The following is a 24,575-nucleotide window of genomic DNA, read 5'->3' on the forward strand; positions in this document are numbered from 1 at the left end:
CTAATGTAAGAATAGATAGAAAAGAGCCCTGAACAGCTAAGTTCACAAGATGTGCCATCAGAGGGCTGGTGCAGTGTAAAAGGTAAGGCTGGCATCCCTTGTGGGCACCAGCTCATGTCCCGGCTGCTCCATTTCTGATCCAGCTCCCTGCTAATGGCCTGGGAAAAGCAGCAGAAGAAGGCCCAAGTAGTTGGGGCCCTGTCACCCACATGGGAGTCCCAGGTGAAGCTCCTATCTTTGGTCAGGCTCAGCACTGGCCATTGCAGACACTTGGGGAGTGAACCAGTGGATGGAAGATCGATCTCTCTCTCTCTCTCTCTCTCTCTCTCTGACTTTAAAATAAATGCATTTTTTAATGATTTGTTTATTTGAAAGTCAGAGTTACACAGAGAAGGAGAGGGAGAGAGAAAAATCTTCCATCCACTGGTCCACTCCCCAGATGGCCACAACGGCCAGAGCTGTGCCAATCCGCAGCCAGGAGCCTGGAGCTTCTTCCCGGTCTCCCACGCAGGTACAGGGGCCCAAGGACTTGGGCCATCTTCTACTGCTTTCTCAGGCCATAGCAGAGAGCTGGATCAGAAGTGTAGCAGCTGGGTGTCAAACTGGCACCCATATGGGATGCCGGTGCTGTAGGTGGCGGCTTTACCAGCTATGCCACAGTGCCAGCCCCCAAATAAATGCCTTTTAAAAATGTGACGACATAACATAAATATTATATTCATCATTCTTATCTATACTGAAAATTATTTTTAAAGTTATATTGCTGAAGATATTCCAATTCCTTCTCATGCTCTGAAAGTCTGTTTATCTTTTAGAGCAAGAATTTAAGAATTTCACAAAACATCCTAAATGTGTGCCTTTTTCTAAAACTAAAGTCCCACTCTACCCCAATCCAATTTAATATATTACAAATGATATTGGCAAATTAGTTTAATGATTCTTTAGGACAGTTTTTAAAAAACAGCAGGATTAAATGTATTTTACTTGTATGCAGTGCAGTTGCTACTTTCTTCTTAAATAAAAGGATGCATGAAGTCAAATTAAAAATGTTTTGCATGTGTTTATGACAAGAACTTTAATCAAAGAGGGGATAGATGAGGCTTCTCTTGGGTGGCTGCAATTTTGTTGTCCAGTGCTCTGTTAGGAAGGACATTAGGTGCAGTGGTGTGAGGTTAATCTTTCTTAAATGCCACGTTTATTGTGGAATTCCTCTACTCTAAAACCTCCAGTGATTCCTCACTGCCTTCTGCATCATGTCTTTGCTTGATCATCTGGTGTTCAGACGCCTAACATTTTGGCCCCGGCCTCCTTCCTAATTTGATCACAGTCATCATAATTCTGCTCGCTACAGAGCTGCCCCCCCCGACACTGTCCCAATAACTACAGTATTCTGACCTCCACACTTTGGGTTAAGCTCAGTCCTTTCCTTAGAATTCCTTATCTCTCACGATTATGGTATCAGTCTTATTCATCCTCAAACTTTCATTGCATATTCTTGGTCTTCAGTGACACTTTCCTTGAATATGGTTGCTTTAAAATTTTATTCTTCAGAATCCTGTTAGCATAAAGTCTGTGGTCCATAGACTATTTTTTTTTCATTTACATATTGTCTCCTATTATTGGGCAATGTATTTTTGAGCATGCATGGTCAGACCTGAAGGTTCTCTCCCCAGCTGCATTTTAAGTTCATTACAAGTTCATTGACATCATTGAGGATGCTCTTTTATATCATCCACTGTCACACAAAAGGCACGTTCCTTACTATAGTGGATTGTGCATAGAGTTCTGTTAATAAATATTTACTGCCTATTTGATTGATCGATGCTTGATTACCTGTCAGCTCTAACCTCTTTTATCTGGAATTTCTACAGGCAATGGATAGTGTCTTTAGGATCCCAAATCAAGAGTATTCTATACTAGGCAAAATATTCTAAATAATTCCTTCAGATAGTTATGCTTTGCTACTCATAGCTTGTAATTTATCTCATTTTTTATTAGTTCACTCATGATTCAATTTTCTATTTAGGATGTTCTGAATAGATAAAATAAAATTGTTCTTGATTAGTTGAAGATAGAAGGATTTGGAAATGGTGTTATTCAAAACAGAACAAGGAAAAATGAGCAGAAATAATATCAAAATATGGCTAATTTTAGTTTGATTTTTCCCTTTCCTTTAAAATTTATGTTAGAGAAAAAGTATATTGCTTATGTTATCAAATCATAATGTCAAAAACATAAGAATGTGATGCAAATGACAAAAATTGATCTGAAAACTGCCCCAATTATCCTTTGATAATATGCTAAATTTATAGAACAATGAAGTCTCAAGAAATGTGAACAATGTGGAATAAAATAGATTCAACGTTGAAGAGCTAAAAATATCAGTGCCCTTTGTATCAGTTTATAAATGTATTTGCAGATCATTATCAACAAATTGTAGCCTAAAATTCTTCTTTCTTCTTGACTTTAAAATTATTTTTCAAAATCCCCAATTTAGACCACATGATTTACTTACTAGCTTCTAAAACTGAAAGTTTTCATGTTAAAGTTTTTTTGTCAAATTACAAGGGAATCAATCCCTTAAATTTCCTGTGGTAGAGTAGCTTGGAAAGCATCATCTTAATCTCTTTTTCAATAAAGGAAAATAATTTATTTTAAAATAGCACAATAATAGTACATTGGTTTGGCATTATACCATTACAAGGAAGGCATCATATTTGGTAGATTTAAGATATATTTTCTAAGCCCTGAAGAATCAACAACTAAGAAAAACAGTACTAAAAAGAAGTAGAGCAATAAACTTCACAAACTCATGTTGTGTTTTTTTTTTGAATAGTTAATAATTTCTTAAATAGTCATTATATTTTTCATTTTTAAAGTTAGCCGTGGGTGGGCATTTGGCACAGAGGTTAAGACACTGCTTGGGACAGCCATATCCCATGTCAGAATGCCTGGTTCAAGTCCCAGATCCTCAACTTTCAATCCAACTTCCTTGCTAAAGTACACTCGGGGGGGGGGGGGGGGCAGCAGATTATGGCCCTACACCCACATGGGAAACCAAATGGAGTTCTGGGCTTATCATTTTGTCCTGGCCCCAACCTCTGCTGTTGGGGGAATGAAACAGCAACTGAAGGATCTCTCTCTCACTCTCTCACTCTCTCTCCTTTTCAAATAAAGTGAAAATACATAAAATCTTAAAATAGCCAAACGAGCAATACTATTTTTTAAAAAGCATATATTTATTAGAGAGAGAAAGAAATTGATCTCCCATATGCTGGTTCACTCCCCAAATGGCTACAGTGGCTGAGGCCAGGCACTGGTGCAAATCAGGAACTCAGTCTAAATCTCCCAAGTGGCTGGCAGAGATCCAGTTACTTAAGTTATCACTGCTGCCTTCCAGGGTCTGCATTAACAGGAAGCTAGGGTCAGTGCGCTGAAGCAAGTAATCAAACTCAGGTACCCCAGTGGGGAATGTGAGCATCGGAATCAGTAGGATAAAGTTTGCTACTCAGTAATTTTTAATACAGGTAAATACTACTTGAAACATGGACATGTGTTCTAGTAACTTCTACACCTTTCCAATTAAATGTATCTGGTTTTTGTATCATTGCTTCCTTTTATCTGGTTAATCAACACTTATCTTGTGGATATTTGTTTATGTATTTCTGGTAATGGCCAAAAATTGAGGGTATCCCACTTAGAATAAAGTATACAAAGGAATGGAATTACGAAAAACTGCTCCTTGTAGCTTCAGATTTCCAGGCTTTTGCACTTCTTGATTGTCCTTATAAAATATAAACATGTCAAACTTATTTTTGAAAAGCAACTGTAGTACAATTATTATGCATCAGTATTAAAAATAAGCCATAACCTGTTTTGACTGTGACTAAGGTTATTGTCCATTATTTCCCAAGAATCTTAGACTCTGGTCAGCCCATTTGAGATTGTATTTCATTTCTGTGCCTTTGTTCATGCCTTTCTTTCCTTTGCAATGCCTTCCTCCTGTTCTAGCTAAATTTTGCAAGATTCAGCTGCAATGCAATCCTTATGTGAAAGCCTTCCTGAGAATTCCCATACACAATCACATTTTAGTTGTTAGGATTCACTTTAGTTGTTACTATCACTACCATTCACTTTGGTACTGTTGCTGGATACTTTCTTAGATCCACTTTAACTTCCTGTTCTACCCTAGGAGGCAATGCTCTTGCCTGTCTGTTGCCTGGATCCTTCCAATGGGATATACCAGGAGATCAGTGGGTAAGAACAAAGAGTCACCGGCGCCGTGGCTCAACAGGCTAATCCTCCGCCTTGCGGCGCTGGCACACCAGGTTCTAGTCCCGGTTGGGGCACCGGATTCTATCCCGGTTGCCCCTCTTCCAGTCCAGCTCTCTGCTGGACACCGGGAGGGCAGTGGAGGATGGCCCAAGTGCTTGGGCCCTGTACCCCATGGGAGACCAGGAGAAGCACCTGGCTCCTGCCTTCGGATCAGCGTGGTGCGCCAGCCGCAGCGCGCCAACCGCAGCGGCCATTGGAGGGTGAACCAACGGCAAAGGAAGACCTTTCTCTCTGTCTCTCTCTCTCTCTCACTGTCCACTCTGCCTGTCAAAAATAAAAAAAAAAAAAGAAAGAGTCAAGTGCTGGCTAGGTTCCTTTACTGACAGCAACAGCTCTAGTCATGAGGTTTTCTCCCTGCATGTGCTTTTCAGATCTACCTGCACCCTCCTTTACCTTTCAAACGGGGAAAACTCCCTATCCCAGTTTGAGTAGCCCATTTGTTCATTGAAAAAACCCTTAGTTTATAAATGACATTGTTAATTTCCCCTTTTGTATTCCCATATTCTATTTTTATCCCATTTAATCACACTTGTATAATACAGTGTAGCTACACTTTAATTATTATAACATGGGTACATTTTAGTTATTTCATACAGTATCACACCAATAATCATTGGTGCTGATGTGATCTGACCTCAGAACTACTGCAAGCTGTTACCTTTGGTTCTGGTATTTTTTTTTTTTTAATCCAGAACAGATTTTTTTTTTCTTCTAAAACATATTCTTTAAGCTTCAGGATTGTTCCTTCCAGAAAGTTGAATACACTAAGCAAGAGATACTAATTGACATCATTTAATTCATGTTCAGATGTGTTCTTCCCTATCAACCATTAATCAGTGCTTCAGTCAAGATGCACAACTTTTATCCTCTGCTAATTTCAGGACTGAGATCAAGATCTGGTACATAGTTTGTGGAATACATTGAGAAATCAAATGCAGAATGCTGTGTTATTAAAATTATTAATAATTTAGCAATGGCAAAAGTAGAGCATTAAACATAGCATGAGAATCTTCTAATACAGAGCACTGTGTTCAACTGCCCAAGTTACACACCCATGAATCTGGCCCTGATTAAAGACTCTGCCCTACCCAAGGCACTTGCTATTCAAAGAGGTTGGAGAACTTTTTGCCTTGACTTTGCTATCTTCCATAGTGTAAAAACCAGAAGTTCCTTTTGCTGTGTCTTCCAGCAGGCCTTGTTGTCGTGGGTGTTAAATACAAAGGATTCCTATTGGCTTGCTTTGATATCCTACAGTTTTTGAGCTACATATGTAGAATGGAACCATCCATAATCATGCAATACATCTAAAGAATCCTCTTTCCCTCTATTTGAATTCTGTGCTCATTGAAAATAATAACCATGCCTTTTTTTAAAGTAGCAGTGGTTTCTAAGTAGACGTAATTTAAAAATGCTAATTTACGGCCGGCGCCGCGGCTCACTAGGCTAATCCTCCGCCTTGCAGCGCCGGCACACCAGGTTCTAGTCCCGGTCGGGGCGCTGGATTCTGTCCCGGTTGCCCCTCTTCCAGGCCAGGCCCAGGTGCTTGGGCCCTGCACCCGCATGGGAGACCAGGAAGAAGCACCTGGCTCCGGGCTTCGGATCAGCGCGTTGCACCAGCCGCAGTAGCCATTAGGGGGGTGAACCAACAGCAAAGGAAGACCTTTCTCTCTGTCTCTCTCTTTCTCTCCTCTCACTGTCCACTCTACCTGTCAAAAATTTTTAAAAAATGCTAATTTACTTGAATTGAATCGTAAGAGGTCAACCTAGGGGAAGCCTGAGGAGACTTGTGTTACTAATGTAGAGTAATTGAGTTACACAACCAGGTGATAGTGTGATGAATCATCGTGTTATGTAGATTTGAAGGGTTTATTGGGAGGCTTAAGGTCTAGAAGAGCAAAAGTGTATGTGTTAGCTTGAGCCTGAGATTCAATGTGGCAAGACAGGATAAAATGGAAAAATATTTTGTTAGAGGAACTGTCTATGCAAAAGGAAAAAGAGAGGTATCCAGGGGAGGTAGAGAGCCATTTTCTGGAGAGGCAAGTCTGACCCCCAGGGCAGGAGAGAGGGAGAGATGACTGAGTGGAAGCATCCCTATGTGTTGCCCAGTCTAAGGAAGACTTAGCAATGCTGTTCGGGAGTCGCTGAGCCAGAGTCAGCCAGAGAAGTCTCATGTCTACCAAGAAGGCACCGCTTCAGTGTCCTCACCACGTGTGGTCATTTGTGAGAAGCAGTCTGTGGGCAGCTTGGCTTTGGTACGGTGCAGTGATGGGTTTCAATATGCAATAGCTGGTGTCCTCAGCCAGTTAGATCCTGGTAGCACAAGACCTGCAGGTTCTTAGGGTCACCACAGTAGCTATCAGCAGCAGTGGTGTTTGACACTGTTTGTATAATGTACGTTGGGAGAGCTGAAGACCACTTAAGCTTGATTCACTCAGAAGAAACTTCTCAATACCTCAGTTTGGTTAGACACCTCTGCCATATGCTTCTATAATGCCCCATGCTTCTCCTACCATAATACTCATCTCAATGTATTGTAATTGCTTACTTCTGGCCAGTCCTTGCTACCAGCTCATTTTCTCTTTGAGGAAAGGGTTTTTTCCCTCCTTCTCTGCTGCATCCCCTGTGGCTAGCTTAATGACTGCCATAACAGAAGCACTAAAAAATGTTTGCTGAAACTCGAATTGGAGGACAATCTGCAAGATTCCTGACCTCTATTCTTCAAAACCATCGATGTGATCAAGTTCAAAGAAAGGCAAATAACTATTTAAGATTAGAGAAGACTAAAGATATATGACAACTAAATGCAATACATGCACCTAGACCAGGAAATGAAAATATAGCTATCAAGGCCATTATATGAAGGATAATTGTAATAGTGTGAATAAACAGTATAGATGAGATTTTAATAATAAGGCCATGTTAAATTCTGTGACTTAGAAGTTGATCTGAGGTTAAGAAAATATATTTGCTCTTAATAAATAAATACTGAAATATTCATCAGTAAAGCCATATGATATATACCAATTATTTTCAAGTGGCTCATATTAATTATATCTATGTCAATAGATGATTAATAGAAAGAGATAGATACAGACACATATACACATACAGGGAAGAAGGAGGATGATAGAATGACAAATGACAAATTTGTTGGGGGCAAAATAGGAACAATTGTTAAATTTGAGACTGTGGATAAAGTGGGATAAACATGGGAGTTCTTTAACAAATAACATTCTTTTTAAAACAATGTTTCTTCAGTGAGTAAAGGAAAAAAGGTAACCAGAGTTGGAAGGTGTTTATGGAGAAGTTACCATTGGAAGTGCTGGTAGAACATTGAGAGAAGTAGGGAAGCCTTGCCAAGTAGGAAAGTATCCAAGTCAGTTTAAAATGTAAATGAGAAGCAAAGAAGTGGAGGGCAGTAAAGACCATATTTGGCCAATTGATTTGGAGAGGCAGCCGAATGCAAGAATGGGAGCCAGAATGAAGATGCTCACTGATGCAGTTGCAAGTTAGATAGGTGATTAGCGTCCTCACAGGTAAAACCTTTGCAGTTACTAGAAAGGCCACTCATATGCTTATTTGAATCCAAACAAAAATTATTCCACAAACTATGCACCTTGCCAATGTTTAATGTTATTTTTTTAAAGTTGTAAGTAAAATAGTACAAGGTTCCACATTATTACATTTCCATTTAAGTCATACTTATTTCCTGAAAGTTGGCTTGTGTTGTAAGTTGTAACTATGAAGAGATTGTTGGTTTTTTTCCAGAAAAACATAAAAGTATATGACAACTTTTGTTGTTAGGGCAACTTCTTATACTTATGAGTACAAATACTAAATATTCACTGAACATATAGAATTTTTGTTTGACTATTATACAGGTAGAATTCCATTTTAATGAATGCAATAAATTGTAATTCTTCCTAAGAGCCTAAAATGACCTACTTAGAGTATATGTGGTTTCATTGTTGAACTCCCTTTTTCATAGGATTTCTATTTATAACCACTTCCCTCAACCCTGGGGGGACTTAGTAGGATTAAAGACTTCTGACTCACTTTGTATTTGAAGATTTTTTTTTCCTCCATCTTTGCTCAGCTAGTGGAAACCATGATGAATTCTCATCTCCAAGGGGTAAGCTATTGTTAGTAAAGCCCCGTAGTTTATAGCTCCTTAGAAATAGCATTGATTCCTTCCTGCTACTGTGTTTTGTCTTCTAGAGTACTAGAATCCATGTAGACATAATCTATTATCATGCTTAGGCACTGTTAAGCATGTAATGATTTTAGTTTTATTCACTTATGTTGTTTGTGTCATGGATGTCTTGGTTCATGTCAGAATAATAAATAAGTGCAGCTGGTATTCTACTCGCTTAGTATGACTACAGCTGGAATGAGGAAATTAAATGGTAGAAGACAGGAGGTCATATGAGAATGAAGACTAGAGTAGGAACAGTGTGTTCGATAGAGTAGCATCGGATAAGGCCAGCAGTTTAGGGGCAGAGAATAGAATTTCATAGATGGAGATCTCATCTCTGATATGTGAGTGGCTCAGTGGCACAGAGATGAAGACCATTGCATTTGAGAAGTTATGAAATTATAAAACTAAATGGTCAAGAAATTATAAGAGCAAATGAAAAGAATACAGTTGAAACCAAATGAAAAGAAAAACGATCCTTGCTCTCCCTGTATGCTTATGTTCTGTTCATTAGCAAGAAGCTCTTTCCATCACTGTTATATATCTTAATAAAAAAAAATACTGTGCATATGCCATATTCAAATCTGGAAAGAAACCAAAAGAGAAAATTCACATTCTGGTATCAGCAGAAACCACTGAGAGCCTATTGGTGTCTGACAAATTACATAACTACATATATTATTATTTCACAGTGTCTTTGTTAAAAATGAATATTTGTATTTGTTGACCAAAGAGTGAGATGAAAAAAGTTGCAATTTTGTTTTGAAATCCTTGTGACATGCCTAGAGGTATTGCAGTTGTGAGCTGCCGCAGATTTTAAGGAGGCTGCTTCAAAGAATGTCATTAATAATCTTCTCAGGTGCTTACAAAGCATGTGTCTGTCAGCAGAATTAGAGAATCACCCAACTAGAGAACAGGTTTTACAATACTGGAGACCCATTTTGTTCATTAGAGAGGAAAATGACTTGTTTTAAGTCTGAATTGACATGCTTGCTAATTTCATCAGTAAAAGCTGTTCATTGTGGTCAGGTTTAATTTTGAGCCTGGGAAGGTTCAGATTAAAGTTGATCAAGTTACTTTTACAACATATTTCTTAAATGAACTTTTAAATGCTAAAAGAAGGAAACATTAGAGCAAATGTTGGGTAATATATATCTAAAAGTGAGAAGCAATGAGTAGACTGAGGGTGAACTGATAGAAATAAAGAAAAATAACCTAATAAGGATAATACATGTTATATATAAGCTTCCAAGGCTTAAAAATAGTTTTTAACTTACATTACACACCATATCCTACTGCATTTTTTTCACTGCTGCGTTTATAGCACCTAGAACATAGCCTAGCATTTGAAAGATATTTATGAAAATGAATGAATGAGTTTTTATACTTTGCTAGCTATATGGAAAATTCTTTGTTAACTTTGAGGTGAAATTGGACTTTGAGATTGTTGGTTAAGTCTATTTTTTAAAATCTAGTGAATATATTCAACCACTTGAGAGCAGGCAGTTGTAAAGCTGCTTTTTCACTTGCTCTGCCGTCAATGGCCAGAATTTCACATTCTAACCCTGGAAAACATCTTACTTTATAAAATCTGTCTATTACTATGTGGTTCCTACTTTAAAATTTGCTCAGTAGTCTCCAACTGACTTATGCCACTTACTTCAATAGCTGTCTTTGGCAATTTGTTCCATATTTCAAACACCCTTTTGTGTAAAGAAACCATAAAAGTTAGAAACCTGAAAATTGGATTTTTCTTCTGAGCAATCACAGCTTACAAATGTGGAAAATTTGTTAAAAGTTAGCCCCTCCAAGTTTTCAATACAGAGAGAAAAATGCTCAACATAGCTGTATCATGTTTGAATCTGTTTTTCCCATTGTTTTAGTATTACCAACAGGAATTGAGCTTAAATCAGAAAGCCTATCTCCCGGTCTCATCGCAAACAAACAAATTCTGCAGAATGATCAAACTTTGGTCTTTCCAAAGCCAAAAATCATTGGAAAAGCATCAAGAGTCAAAGGACATAGCAGAAAACTAAGTTTCAAACGCATTACTATGTTTCGTCTCTTCAGTTTGCTCAGCCTCTTGTTCTAGTAGAAAAATCACCAGAGTTAAAGTTGGAACTTCTGGCTTAGTTCTTAGTGTGGTTATTATGAGAATAAAAGAGAATTTGTCTAAAATATCTGTCCTCTGTGGGGGCACTTCAAAGTGTTCATGGAAATGCATATTATGAGAAAACTATGAATGGACTGAAAAATATTTTGCACTAAAATATGCATATTTTAATTCCATTTTCCACAAAGTACCTTTTTGAAGTACCCTTGTATGGTTATAAACTAATAGTAACTATAAATTTTACTTTCTCCAAATATATGAGAACTTAGTTTTAGAACAAGGTCAAGGCAGATATATTATTTTTGTAACTATTTTTATACATGTATCTGATTTTTTCATCCTTACTGTAGAGAAACTGAGATGACAGAGACAATAGATGGATGCTTCAGAAGAAGGTGGAATTTCTTAGTGACTTCGATGTCTAACTACTTGTTTTTAAAATCACTGGCTTTATTGTGTTTGGTGTTTCTTTTTCTCAAGATGTATTAAATCAGGACCATTTATAATATGGAGGAATAAGGGCCGGCGCCGTGGCTCAACAGGCTAATCCTCCGCCTTGTGGCGCTGGCACACCGGGTTCTAGTCCCGGTCGGGGCGCCGGATTCTGTCCCGGTTGCCCCTCTTCCAGGCCAGCTCTCTGCTATGGCCTGGGAAGGCAGTGGAGGATGGCCCAAGTGCTTGGGCCCTGCACCCACATGGGAGACTGGGAGAAGCACCTGGCTCCTGGCTTCAGATCAGCGAGATGCGCCGGCCGCAGCGGCCATTGGAGGGTGAACCAACGGCAAAAAGGAAGACCTTTCTCTCTGTCTCTCTCTCTCTCACTATCCACTCTGTCTGTCAAAAAAATAAATATAAAAAAAAAATGGAGGAATATGAATACCAGCATCTAGTCTGATGCTTTCCCAACTTGCCTAACCATAAAAGTTAAATAGAAATGTGTTTAAAAGGTAGATTTCTAGTTCTTTCCTGCACTAATTTATTAGTTCTAGAGTGGGACAAAGGAGTTTGGAGATTACTTATGGGCAGGCAAATTTGGGGAGAGTATTTTAGCTTATCTACTTCACATTCTCAGTTTATAGGTGAAGAATCTGTTATAAGTAAGTTAAATAAGTAATATCTCCTGAATGACTTTTTTTTTTTTTTTTTTGGACAGGCAGAGTGGATAGTGAGAGAGAGAGAGAGAGAGACAGAGAGAAAGGTCTTTGTTTTTGCTGTTGGTTCACCCTCCAATGGCCGCTGCGGCCGGCGCACCTTGCTGATCCGAAGCCAGGTGCTTCTCCTGGTCTCCCATGGGGTGCAGGACCCAAGCATTTGGGCCATCCTCCACTGCCCTCCCGGACCATAGCAGAGAGCTGGCCTGGAAGAGGGGCAACCGGGACAGAATCCGCTGCCCCAACTGGGACTAGAACCCGGGGTGCCGGCAGAGGATTAACCTGTTAAGCCATGGCGCCGGCCCTGAATGACTTTTGTACATTTTCTGTTCCTAAAATAAATATATACCTTAATTTTGACACTACATTGAATGAGATTCTAAGTAGGAATAGCGATTTCTTAAATACATCATCATAATTCAGACTTACATCTCTTACTAATGGCATTAATATATTAAGTAAACCCACATATTCTAAAATAACTTGAACTGTGTTCTTAAATAGTGAAGCAAATTTATAATCAAGATTTTCATTTGAAATATTTTGGGCTAAGAATGACACATTTCTTGCTAAATTGTTTCCTATAAACCCTTACACAGCACAGACTTAAATTCAGTAATATCTTTTGTATTTCTAAATACTTTTGGCTGGCTTGAAAATTGTCCTTTACTTTATATTGCATAAAAGGAATACACAGTGGAGGAGAACCCAATATTAAGGAGTATTTTTCTTTCAGGAAACGCTGCAAGACTTGGAACAGAGACGCCCCCAGTTGGAAGAACTCATTACTGCTGCCCAGAATTTGAAGAACAAAACCAGCAATCAAGAGGCTAGAACAATCATTACAGATCGAAGTAAGTTGTTTAATAGACATGAGAAATTCAATGCAAGATGCCTTTTAATAATAACCTAAGTTTATATACCCTTGTCACATTTACGCAGATAGTGTGAACAAGTTGTAAATTACTGTTGTACTGAATAAGATTCTCCATTCATTATGTTGCTTTTCAGTACCTAAATGTCATACCACTGAATAGCAGAAAATGTAATTTTTCTCAATTCATTCTCATACAGTTGGCAGACGTAGGGTAGTGGCATGGTGAGCACAGCGTGATGGAAGATTTGGCCCTTGGTTCTCTTCTCTCTGGGCTGACATCCATAGAGATGCCAGTCTCTTCCTCACGCCTTGGGTTGCTGGTCTCAGCAGGAGGTTTCCTCCTAGACCCTCTCTCATTCCTGTGTGCAGTGGCACTTGAAGAGCTGGCCATCACTCTGCTACTCCGATGCCCTTGTCGTGTAATATCAGAAACCATCATACTGCTTGCTTCTTAAGCCATACTGGGATGGGTGGGAACTTAGGGAGGCTGTGTACGATCCATTTGCCTTGACACTGCACATCCTCTTTTCTTCTTTACCAAGAGGCAGTCAAAGTGAACGTGTGTGGTTTCAGTAGGTGTGCATGGTCAAGGTAGGAAAGAAAGGAGGCAGTCGGGCAAACTCGTCTCCATCCAGTTTGCCTCAGAGGCTATCCCCAGGTCACCTCTGCTATCACATTCTCGTCTATTTCCCCAGGTTTCTTCCCTGCCCTCCACCTACCTTCCTGCCCAGACATGCATCGACAGTGCATTTTAAGAATCCCCCTCAGATATGCCCTCATTTCCCTTGCTATAAGCAGAGGAATCTGTTCTAGTGCAGACATGGGCAAAACCCTTCCTTTAATCATCTTTTTTCCTTCTAAATCTTTTGCCTTATGTGAGGCCCAGGCTTTTGAAACTCAAAAAGCATGAATCTATTCCTTCTAAATTACATTCTGCTGTGTTAACTTTTCCCTAAGGAAATGCAGGCAGACTACTTGCCTGCCAATATGTTGGGGAGGGGAAAAGAGAACCAGACCAAAAGGTTAGTATTATCAGCCACACTTGCACATATTAGGCAAAGACTTAATGATAATAGCTATTATTTATTGAGTAACTCATAAATATCAAGTGGTGTGTGTGTGTGTGTGTGTTAAATCTTAAAAGAATACTAGGAGTTATATTTCATAGTTATTTTAGTTAAGAAAACAGTTTCCAAGAATGGTTAGATTGTTCAATCCTACAAAACAAGCAAAGAACAGAACTTGGAATTTGTGTCTCTTTCTAGCATGTAAGTCTATGTTCCTTTTAGTATTTTTTCAAAGATTTTATTTATTTGAGAGCTAGAGTTCCAGACAGAGAGAGGCAGAGACAGAGAGGTCTTTCATCCACTAGTTCACTCCATCCCATATGGGATGCCAACAATGCAGGCCGAGGCTTGGCCTACTAGGCCACAGCACCAACCCCCCATTTAGTATGTTTACCACTTCTCATCTCAGTTTGTTTTTGTTAATTACCTTAATTGCCACAACTAAATAATTTTTAGATCTGCAGTTATGTACGTTTTGGTTTGCTTTCTAAATATGTTTCCTTTTTAAGCTGTAGTGATTCTTAATTAAAATAAAAATTTCTGGGGCCAGTCCTGTAGCATAGTAGGCTAAGCTTCCATTTGTGGTGCCAGCATTCTATGTGGGATGCTAGTTAGAGTCCAGGCTGCTCCTCTTCCGATCCAGCTCTCTGCTGTGGCCTGGGAAAGCAGTACAAGATGCCCCAAGTACATGGACCCCTGCACCACTTGGGATACCCAAAAGAAGCTCCTGGATCCTGGCTTCAGATCAGCACAGCTCCTGCTGCTGCAGCCATGTGGGAAGCGAACCAGCAGATGGAAGACCTTTCTGTCTGTCTCTCTTTCTCTCTGTCTGTAACTCTTCCTCTCAAATAAATAAATTATTAAAAAATAGGAATTTGCTGGTTCTGAAAATTTGACATTTTTAATGTTTATCTTCATCAACTTGAAGACCAGAGCCTCCGAGAGAAAGATATCATCCATCTGCTGGTTAACTTCATAAATACCAGCAAAAGCCAGCCGGAGCTGGGCCAGGGTGAAGCCAGGAGTCTGAAGTTTCATCCAGGTCTCCCACATGGGTGGCACAGGCCTGAGCACTTACACCCTCCTCTGCTGCCTCTTAGTATAAATTCATAGGGAGCTGGATCAAAAGCAGAGTACCTGAAACTTGAATCAGCACTCATAATGGGGTAAAGGTATCCCATGTGGTGCCACAACACACATCTTGAAAATTTAACTCTTTATTGTTGTTCAAACAATGACTTTGGTATGTGCTAATGTATTTGTTGGGTAACACTAGCCACTGTAACAAGTCAGCTACCCAATCTTTTTGGCTTAATACAGAAGAAGTGAACTTTTTATACTGGTGCAGTAAACAGCCCTCTATGAGGTCATTCAGCACCCGTGCTCCTTCCATCTTTCATGCCTAGAGCATGTACAGATGAGGAAGGAAGGTGACCCTGGGGATTTGTCATGAGCAAAGCCTGGAGAGTGGTGAATTAATTTTCCACAACTTGTCACATGGCCATGCAAAACTGCAAGGGAATCAGGAAAATATTGTGCATCATTGAGCCTGGGAAGTAGAATAAATTGGGTAAGAAACTAGTCAGTCTCTCCCACAGCTAATTTGTGCAAGGAGAAATGCACTTACATTCTGTTCATGTCTGTGAGTTGCAGGATATCATTTCTGTATCTAGCAAAGCAAGAACAAACTTAACTGTAGTGACCAACATAAATAGCTGTTCAATTGACATAGCAGAGTGTTCATTCCCCAGACTGGAACCACGAGTGTGTCTCCACCAGCTTATAATACACTGACCCCAAAGAGTGAATCTTAGATAATTAATTCCTCAATATGAGACCAAATTTCCATTATACAGGTAAGTAATCTATTTCTTGCCTGAAAAATATGGAAATTTGGCAGAGGTGTTTATGCAACTCCAAGCATACTTTATAGAGTCATTTGTTATTTTTCTAATGAAAAATAACTTCTATTTTTCCCTAAGAGGAAAATAACAATAATGCATTTTATAGCATCAGTTCAACATTGTCTAAACATTTCCCGTTGTTACAATCATTTTTTTTCCGACATCACATTGACTTTTTTCATGATGTAGATTATAATCAAATGACTGGAGGGCAAGTTTGGATGTCTTTGCTAATATCCAGTGGTTTGAATAATTCTGCCTTCAAAGCTTTTGTCTCTTAGGAATGAATACCTTTATGAATATATGCAGCCTAGTGGAAAGAATCACATCCAAATGGTCCAAAGAAAGCATTTTGTTAAAAAGCAATTGTCTGTTGAAACCTGCCTTGTTTCTTATTAAGAGCCTAAGCTAGAATCTTTGTTCCAAGTATGCCTGGAGCCACTAATGTGGCTACCAGGATAATTCTGACAAGATATGTTTGTCTAAACAATGCCATTTGCAGCCCTGCTACACTTCTATTTATCTCTCCATTTGAAATCTATGAAATGGGATGGAAATTCAATACTCATAAAATTTCAATTGTGTTCACAATGGAATTTTTCTTAGTATAGATTTGGTTTTCAGGGAAAGAACAGAAATAAAATACTTGCTCATAAAATTGTATTTTCTCATTTGAAGATTTCAGTCTTCCTTTTTTATTGCTTTGAAGCTTCTAGAAATACTCAATAAGGAATCAGCTAAGTAAAGACAACTACTTAATACGTGTGTAATACTATTTTTGAAATAGTTCTCCTTTTTGGTAAATCCCAGGTCATAACTTTGAACAACTGGAAAAATCTATGCATAGTTACTACGTTGTACTGAACAAAAAGTCCAGCCGAAAGCAATCCCTTTCTTCTCGTAATATTCGTGAAGAACCTCAAATAATTGAGTCTGCAAAATACCAACATGCTTTGCTATATAAAACTGTTTCCACAGTATCTGTGGTTTTTAGGTAATCATTGATTGAAATCATGTTGTAAGAATCTAGGTAAGAGAATAAATTACGTTCTCAGTGAGTTCAAATGAGAAATTCTCCTTGCTGTTTCTCATGTTCAGATTGCTGTTTTTTCTTTAGTTCTTTGCTTTCTGAATTTGTCAGCCATTCCTGGTCATTTTCTTCTGTGAAAAGGGCTGGGTCAGGGGATCAAAATCAAATAAGGATTTAAATGTGTTTCTTGGAAGTATCGGAATTATGTAAAACCCTTTTTCATGTCCATAACTGTTGCAAAATATAATGCCCTAATACCTTGCATAGCTGTAAGGAGTATATGGAAAGACCTGATTTCTTTCAGTTTCTTTTTATAAAATATTAATAATGTGAGTTGTTTGACAACCTTGCTTCTCTATCTTTTCTCTGCATAACCCCCACCAATACTATTTGAAGGATATGTTAGCAGTAAGAGGTTTGGGGGTCAGGCTGCTGGATTAGCCACTTAGTTGTTTTGCCATCTTAAATAAATGACTCACCTTAGTAAACTATCTGATCTTATTTCTCTACTCTATAAAATTACTTAAATCCACCTCAAGGATTGAGAGAATTAGATGAGATTACACATGTAGAACACTTACATCAGATCATAGTAAAAGCTCAATGAGTGTTAACTCTGGTTATTTTATTTTTTAATTTTTGAAATTTATTCTCACTTTGTTTGAAAGGTAAAGAGAGGGGAGAGAGAGAGCAAGAGAGCATGTGCTTCCATTTGCTGGTTCACTCCCCAAATGCCTGCAGTACCCAGGACTGGGCCAGGCCAAAGTCAGAGAATCTATTCGGGTCTACCATGTGGGTGGCAGGAATGCAACTTTTTGAGCTTGCTACCTCCCAGCTATATCATCTACTACCTCTGAGGGTGCACTTTATCAGGAAGCTGCATTGGAAGTGGAGCAGCCAAGATGGAACCACACACTCTGATCTGGGGTGTGGGTGTCCCAGATGGCAACTTAACACCTATGCCAAATGCCCATCCCTGATATTTTAATTATAATTCACTTGGATGGGTGGAGTCGCTTTGGGGTAGCTATTTGATTGTTTTACTACCACCACCTGGGGGAGGGGTCATGAAGAGGGGAGGGGAGGAGAGGAGAGGGATTCAAAAGATCAGAAGGTGAAGGTTGCTTTGGAAAAAGATGGAATAAGCTAGATAAATAAACATTTGGAAAAACCTTTATGTGGGTGATACTTAAAAGCAAGGAAATTCATGTTAGCAATTTCATTTTCAGTATTCACCATAAACTTAAGAAGTAGATATTACTATGTCCATTTTAGAGACAGAAAACTGACGCTCAAAGAACTTACGTGACTTGTTTAGGGTCAGAGGAAGGTGACAACTGAGGGACTAGAATTCAGCCCCTTATGTCTATAATTTAAAGCCTGAGATACATAGAAAAAGCTAGTTAGTGAAAAAATGGGAAATAATATTTATTTGGAAACTTGAATTATTAGAACTAACCTAGGTTATAATCTAGGTACAGTTTTTATACTTATGCCTTCTTTGTATTTGGTGTCTATTTACAAAATTGTTTGTTACATATGCTATAGACATACAGACCAGTGGGCCTGGGTGATGTACTAGCCATGTGGCTTCAGCAAAGTGGGTCCACTTCCTTATGCCACGATTGTACTAATAATAGTAATTAAGTTGATGTGGTAATTATGAAAGTGAAATTATGCGTAAATTTATAAAACAATACTTGCTAAAGGAAAGATCTTGCACAACCGAGAAGCTCATTAAATGGCCCTTATTGTTGTAGTGAGGTGAATTTGGTGCGGAAGACCTCAAGACAGGAGAATATGAGTGGCCTTTTTCATCAACTAAACCAAAGGAAAGGTCTCTGAACCACAATGCCAAGTTTTGAGAGTTTTTCTTTTGAAATTATTTTATCAGCTAAAGTTTTTTCAAACCTGTCTAGAATTCTTTGAAAAATTTGGTAACATCTTATAAATTTTAAGAAAAGGAATCCACATTGCATTGCTTAAATAACAGTCGTACAGGGCTATAGAAGGATGAGAATAAAAATACTCTCACACGATTTTTGAATTAACTGACAGTTTTATAGCAGCATTGTCAACCCATCATTCATTGCTGCAGCCAGATGTATGAAATTCTTCATGGTGAAATAAAAAGCCTGTGTTTTTCTCCACATTTTTATGAAATCTCTATTGCTAATGAAATGCCAGCCAATATCTCCCTCTCAGGTATTGTCTGTTAGAGAGTTGCTTATTTTAGAGGAAGTGGAGTCAACCATATAAATTGTCTTCTTTTGACATCTAGCACCTGCTGTCAACCTGTTAGAGCTACAAGCAGCTCTCAGCATTGACATCCGCCAGGATGCCGCTGGCAACTAAAGAGTTCAGTTCAGTTCAACAAACATTTGAATGCTTATTCTGTGCTAGTTAACATCAGAGGTGAGGTAAGGGATACAGGGAAAAATGAGATTCTGCCTTTGTCTTAAAAGAGCCCGAAATGAAATGTGGGTATTTGGACAAGTATATTCAGGCAAGGCAGTCTAGGATAACTTTAGTAGGGTCGCATTAGAAAATGTTGAGAGACAGCACATCAGGAGAGATTGGTTCCAAGTATGGGGGTTCTAGAATTCCTCCAAGAGGCAGTAAGGTTTGATCAGGTCATGAGTAAGACTTTGACAAACAGAAGGAAGCTGGAGAGGAAAGAATATTTCAGGAAGAGATGAAGGGAAAATGCATGCTTAGACCTATGTCAGCAGGTGTGTGACAGGGGAATTTGTAGGACTGAGAGCGTGAAGGAGGTAGGGCGTTGGTGTTTGTGAAGATGGGCGAGTAAATGGATTAATGAGACTAGTTAGGAGACAGGAGAGCACGGAGCACTGGTGGTGGAGAGAAAAGAAGAAAAATACTGGAAATTAAGATACATGGTGGATTAGAAGTTACAGCATGTTGACATTGATTGGATATATGGAGATGAAAATCTAAGGACCTGCAGCTTAGAGTTTGAGATGGGTACTTTGACAGATGGTGTATAGCATAAACCAGAGATTAAACCAACACGAGGAGTTGATGGTGAGAGACAAAATAATGTGCTTAAGATACAGCTAGATGAGTATAATGGAATGTTAAAGCAATGACTGGAAATACATGGATTTCAGCAGCAAAGTTATTTTTGAATACTGTGAATGTTACCTGAAGTATAAAAGCTTGTATAAAGAAAGAGCAGGTGGTGAGAAGAAAAGTAGACCTAGCAAAGAACCTAAAAGTTGGTTTTTGTTTAAAGAAAGTAAGAACAGGTAACACTGCTGCTTCCAGTGCCAACTTTAATATGGGTGCATTTAGACACACACATGGAAGAATGAATTCATACGTGTTGCACCGTATTTTGTGTTGTTTCTACTGCTACACAACCATTCAAATAATAAGTGCCTTTCTGGTTTTTAGAGATACTTTGAACCAAACAAGGTTGGAAACTCTTTAGCTGAGGAATAAAGATTGTTGTGTTTATGTAAGTCAGATTGAACCCTTGCTAAATGAGGGAAAATAAACCATTATTGCTTGTTCTTCAGATCTAATGAATATTTTTGCTTTTTTCCTTTTAATATTTCTGAGTTAATTTTGCAAATTTTTATAGAAATTAAAGATACAGTTAAAAACAACTTTATTAGAATTTTTAATAAGAATTTGAATACAGGGGCCTGTGTTTTGGCATAGCAGGTAAAGCTGATGCTGGCATCCTATATGGGTCCTATATGCTCCTGTATGCATCCTATATGCTCCAATTCCAATCTAGCTCCCTGCTAATGACCTGAGAAAAGCAGCAGAAAATGGTACAAGTGTTCGGGCCTTACCACCCATGTGACAGACTCAGATGTGGCTCCTGGCTCCTGGCTTCAGCCTGTCCCAGCCCCAGCATTGCAGCCATCTGGGAAGTGAATCAGTTGATAGAAGATCTCTCTCTCTATCTCTTTGTCTCTCTCTCTCTCTCTGTCAGTAACTCTTTCAAATAAATAAGTATTTAAAAAGCACTAAAGACAACAAACATCTTTGTATCAGCTAAACTTTGGTGCACAAATATCCTAAGTGATGCCATGATCCACATCCTTTAGCAAAATAAAATGATTCATGTCCTTCCTGCCAAATATCTTATAGTCAAATATTATATCATGAAGTCCTTTATATTGATAATGAACTGGGTTAAAACACCATGTTTCCTTTCTGTCCTTAATAAACAATGTTTGGTAATCGATCCTTGAGTTTGAGAAATCTCATCTACATTGTCATCATCTGAAGGCCCCCATGCCAAGAATTCACCTACATGATGAATTGTACTATCATCACTAGAATCAGCAATGCTGACTTCTTTCTTCTGCATTTATTTAATGTTGTGTCTACTAATTATGAAATGTCTCTGTGGCAATTCTTTTGTCTTTGACATTAGGGGAGAAAAATGAGGGAAAAAAAGGTCAAAATGTTCCACTAAGTTAAATTAAAATTAAAAGTAGGCCCCAAAGATGGTGCTTCCTCTTAGACCTTCTTGAGAAAGATGCAGCTTTTTGGGCAATCAGTGTAATAAACCACTGGAAAATAAAATTTGTTTCACCATTATTCTTCTGAGCAATTACATCATTCGTCCAGTTACTTAACATTTTAGTTACCTAGGCATACTTAGGAATAATTAATGAGTAATGGTGAACTAGCAAAATGATTAAAAATTGAGGAAAATTAAGATTACTAAGAGTGAACAGTTTATTTTAGAAAGATGAAAGCATTGAAGGGAGCCATATAATTGGAAACAAAGTTTATTTTTAAAAGAAATATAACTTTTTTCTTTACTAAACTTCTAGGAAAGAATAAACTATCAATTTTCTAAGTATATAGGATTTCTCAAAACTCAAAAATTTAGATTCAGTGTACCTAGTATATAACAGGTTAAACAAAATATCACTTGCTCAATAATACTACAAAACTAAAAGTTTCATTCAACATATAGTACTATTATTAGTATAATTATAAATACTTCTAGTGTTATTCACTAATAAGAGTATATTCATCAGTTTTCTCCAGAGAAACAGAACCAATAGGGTATGTGTGTGTGTGTGTTAGAGAGAAGGAAACTGGCAATTCCAAAAATCTGTGGGACAGCTTGGCAAGATGGAAGCTAGGAGAGGAGGTGGTGTTGTATCCTTGGATGCAAAGGCCTCCGGAGGCAGAATTCCTACTCATGTGGGGGAGAGAGAGCTCTGCTGTCTGTTCTTACACTAATTCCATTTTAAGGGCTCCACTCTCATAGCTTCATTTAAACATAATTATCTCCTAAAAGCCCCACCTCCAAGTCCTAGCAAAATGAGGTTTGTCACATCAACATATGAATTACAGGAGAACACCAAAACACAGTCCATAACTAATACCTCACCTCTGTATTGAGAGCTCCACTAGGCTTTCTAGGGATTCCACAATCAGAGCATCCTAATGGTAAATGCTTTTTTAAAATCTATAAATTATTTTTGTACCAAAGAATTCTTTCAAATTCTTGTTGTACCCAAATGGACTTCTCAGGGATGTATGTGTGACATAGTTACCACTTGGATTGCCCACATCCATTATTAGGCTATGAGGTTTGAGTCTGGCTACTCCACTTCTGATTCCAGCTCGCTGCTGATATGCACTCTGGGAGACAGCTGATGGCTCAGGTAGGTGGGTCTCTGCCACCCACCTGAGAGACCTAGACAGAGTTCCTGGCTCCTGACTCTGGTCGGGCCCAGCCACAGCTCTTGCAGGCATTTGGGGAGTGAACCAACAGATGGAAGATCTCTTTCCATCTGTCTCTCTTTCTGTTTCACTACCCTTGAAATAAAATACGTTTTTAAAAATTCATTTATCTTTTAATTTTATTTTTCTATGAACTTTTTGAAGTACCTTCATTTATACACTTAAATACTCATGCATATGTATAGTTACAAATTGTGTTTTTCTATAAATCTTAAACATACTAATTTACATAGGATATTTTTGTAAATTATTTATCAACTCGTTACAATTTATTTCAGTTAAGTTCAAATACATTAGGAATTTATTGACCAATGGGAGTTAAAGTCCACAGAAGGATTAATTCCTATGCCTTTTTTTTTAAAGATTTATTTATTTATTCGAAAGAGTTACACAGAGAGGAGAGGCAGAGAAGAGAGAGAGACAGACAGACAGAGAGAGGTCTTCTATCTGATGGTTCACTCCCCAATTGGCCTCAATGGACGGAGCTGCACTGATCCAAAGCCAGGAGGCAGGAGCTTCTTCCAGGTCTCCCACACAGGTGCAGAGGCCCAAGGACTTGGGCCATCTTCTACTGCTTTCCCAGGCCACAGCAGAGAGCTGGATCAAAAGTAGAGCAGCCAAGTCTCAAACCAGCACCTATATGGGATGCTGGCGCTTCAGGCCAGGGTGTTAACCCTCTGCGCCACAGCGCCAGCCCCAATTCCTATGCCTTTAAGCAGAGTCATGGTTAAATTATCTTAGAAAGATAAGGTGCTAATACAGATGGTTTTTTTTTATTTTTAATAAATCCTTTTAGCAGAAGTAGCTAGCTAAAGATATGGAGGTAGGTGGAGTAAGTCTGTCTCTCATACTTCCACATTTCCATATTTCCAAATGCCTAAGGTTAGGAATTTCAAGCATTGTTGTATGTCTCCAAGGATACTCTCAGTGTAGTATTCATATATATTTCATCTCCCTGACTGTACTGTAAGCTTCCAACTGTTACTCCTTTATATTTGAGTTCTTGTAATCCTAGCACGTTGTTCTGAAAATAAGAGGCGTGCTATAAATACTTGCTGATTGAATGGGCTGTCTCACAGGGGAGTTGGCAGCTAATGTAGGCTACAAGCTGCCATCATCAACTCCATGACCATGAGTCACCATTAAAAAGAATTAGCCTGAAGAGATTAACAAAATACTCTGCTTAAAAAGCAAAGGGAAAAACAAATGAAACTCAAAGCAAATAGCAGAGTTTGAAATGGTGAGTACATTTTCACTCTTATGGAACTGAATTTTTTAGTGAAATCTCTTAGAGACAGACCAGATTCAAAAAGCACCATGGTACAATTCCTGTTCACATTGCTCATCATCACAGAAAACAACATACTAGGTCATTGGAAATGTTCTTTACATGTGGAAGTTCTACTGATTTGAGCAAAATGGAAATATAAAGAGAGAGATCTTAATCTCGATTCTTAATCTGAATCAGTTTCCCATCCCAGCATCCAAATATTAAAAGTAGACTTCTGGAATAGGATTTTATCACTCTTTTTTTTAAATTTTGTATTAATATAAAGAGAACGGAGTTCATATACTTCATAGGTACAATTCTAAGAAGATAACAATACTTCTCTTCCTTCCACTCTCCCTCCAACAGTCTCCTCCTTCCTTCCTTCCTTTCTTTCTTTAATTTTGCAAAAAAAAAATAAAATTTCAGTCAATTCTGTAATTACAGGCTTAATGCACCACTAACTGTCATATTTGACAAGTTAGAAGTATAAAAACCAAAGTTCCACAGGGCTTAAAACAACAGTCAGCAATCAAATCACAAGATGTTTATTTCGTTCCTATACATTTTTTGTTTTCTATATTAACCACTGCATATAAGAGAAAGGATATTTGTATTTGAGAGACTGGCTTATTTCACCAAGCATAATGGTTTCCCATTGTATCCATTTTGTTGCAGAAGACATGATTACATTCTTTTTAATGGCTGAGTAGTGAGTAGTATTCCATAATGTGTGTGTGTGTGTGTGTATCACATTTTCTTTATCTAGTCATCAGTTAATGGACATCTAGGTTGATTCTATATCTTAACTATTGTGAATTGAGCTGCAATAAACATGGGGGTACAGATAACTTCTTTCATCTGCTGATTTCATTTCATTTGAGTAAACTC

General features: G+C 38.4%; 1 protein-coding gene across 9 annotated transcripts in view; it reads left to right on the forward strand.

Moving 5' to 3' along the window:
- Positions 1 to 24,575, forward strand: part of DMD (dystrophin) — a 2,142,101-nt gene that overhangs the window by 1,507,871 nt on the left and 609,655 nt on the right. For all 9 annotated transcript variants that reach the window (XM_062183372.1, XM_062183374.1, XM_062183379.1 and 6 more), the window contains one exon: positions 12,531 to 12,648. In XM_062183372.1, coding sequence (XP_062039356.1) covers positions 12,531 to 12,648 — 118 coding nt within the window. The remainder of the gene's footprint in view (positions 1 to 12,530; positions 12,649 to 24,575) is intronic.

Source organism: Lepus europaeus, chromosome X (assembly GCF_033115175.1).
Source record: "Lepus europaeus isolate LE1 chromosome X, mLepTim1.pri, whole genome shotgun sequence".
NCBI lineage: Eukaryota > Metazoa > Chordata > Mammalia > Lagomorpha > Leporidae > Lepus > Lepus europaeus.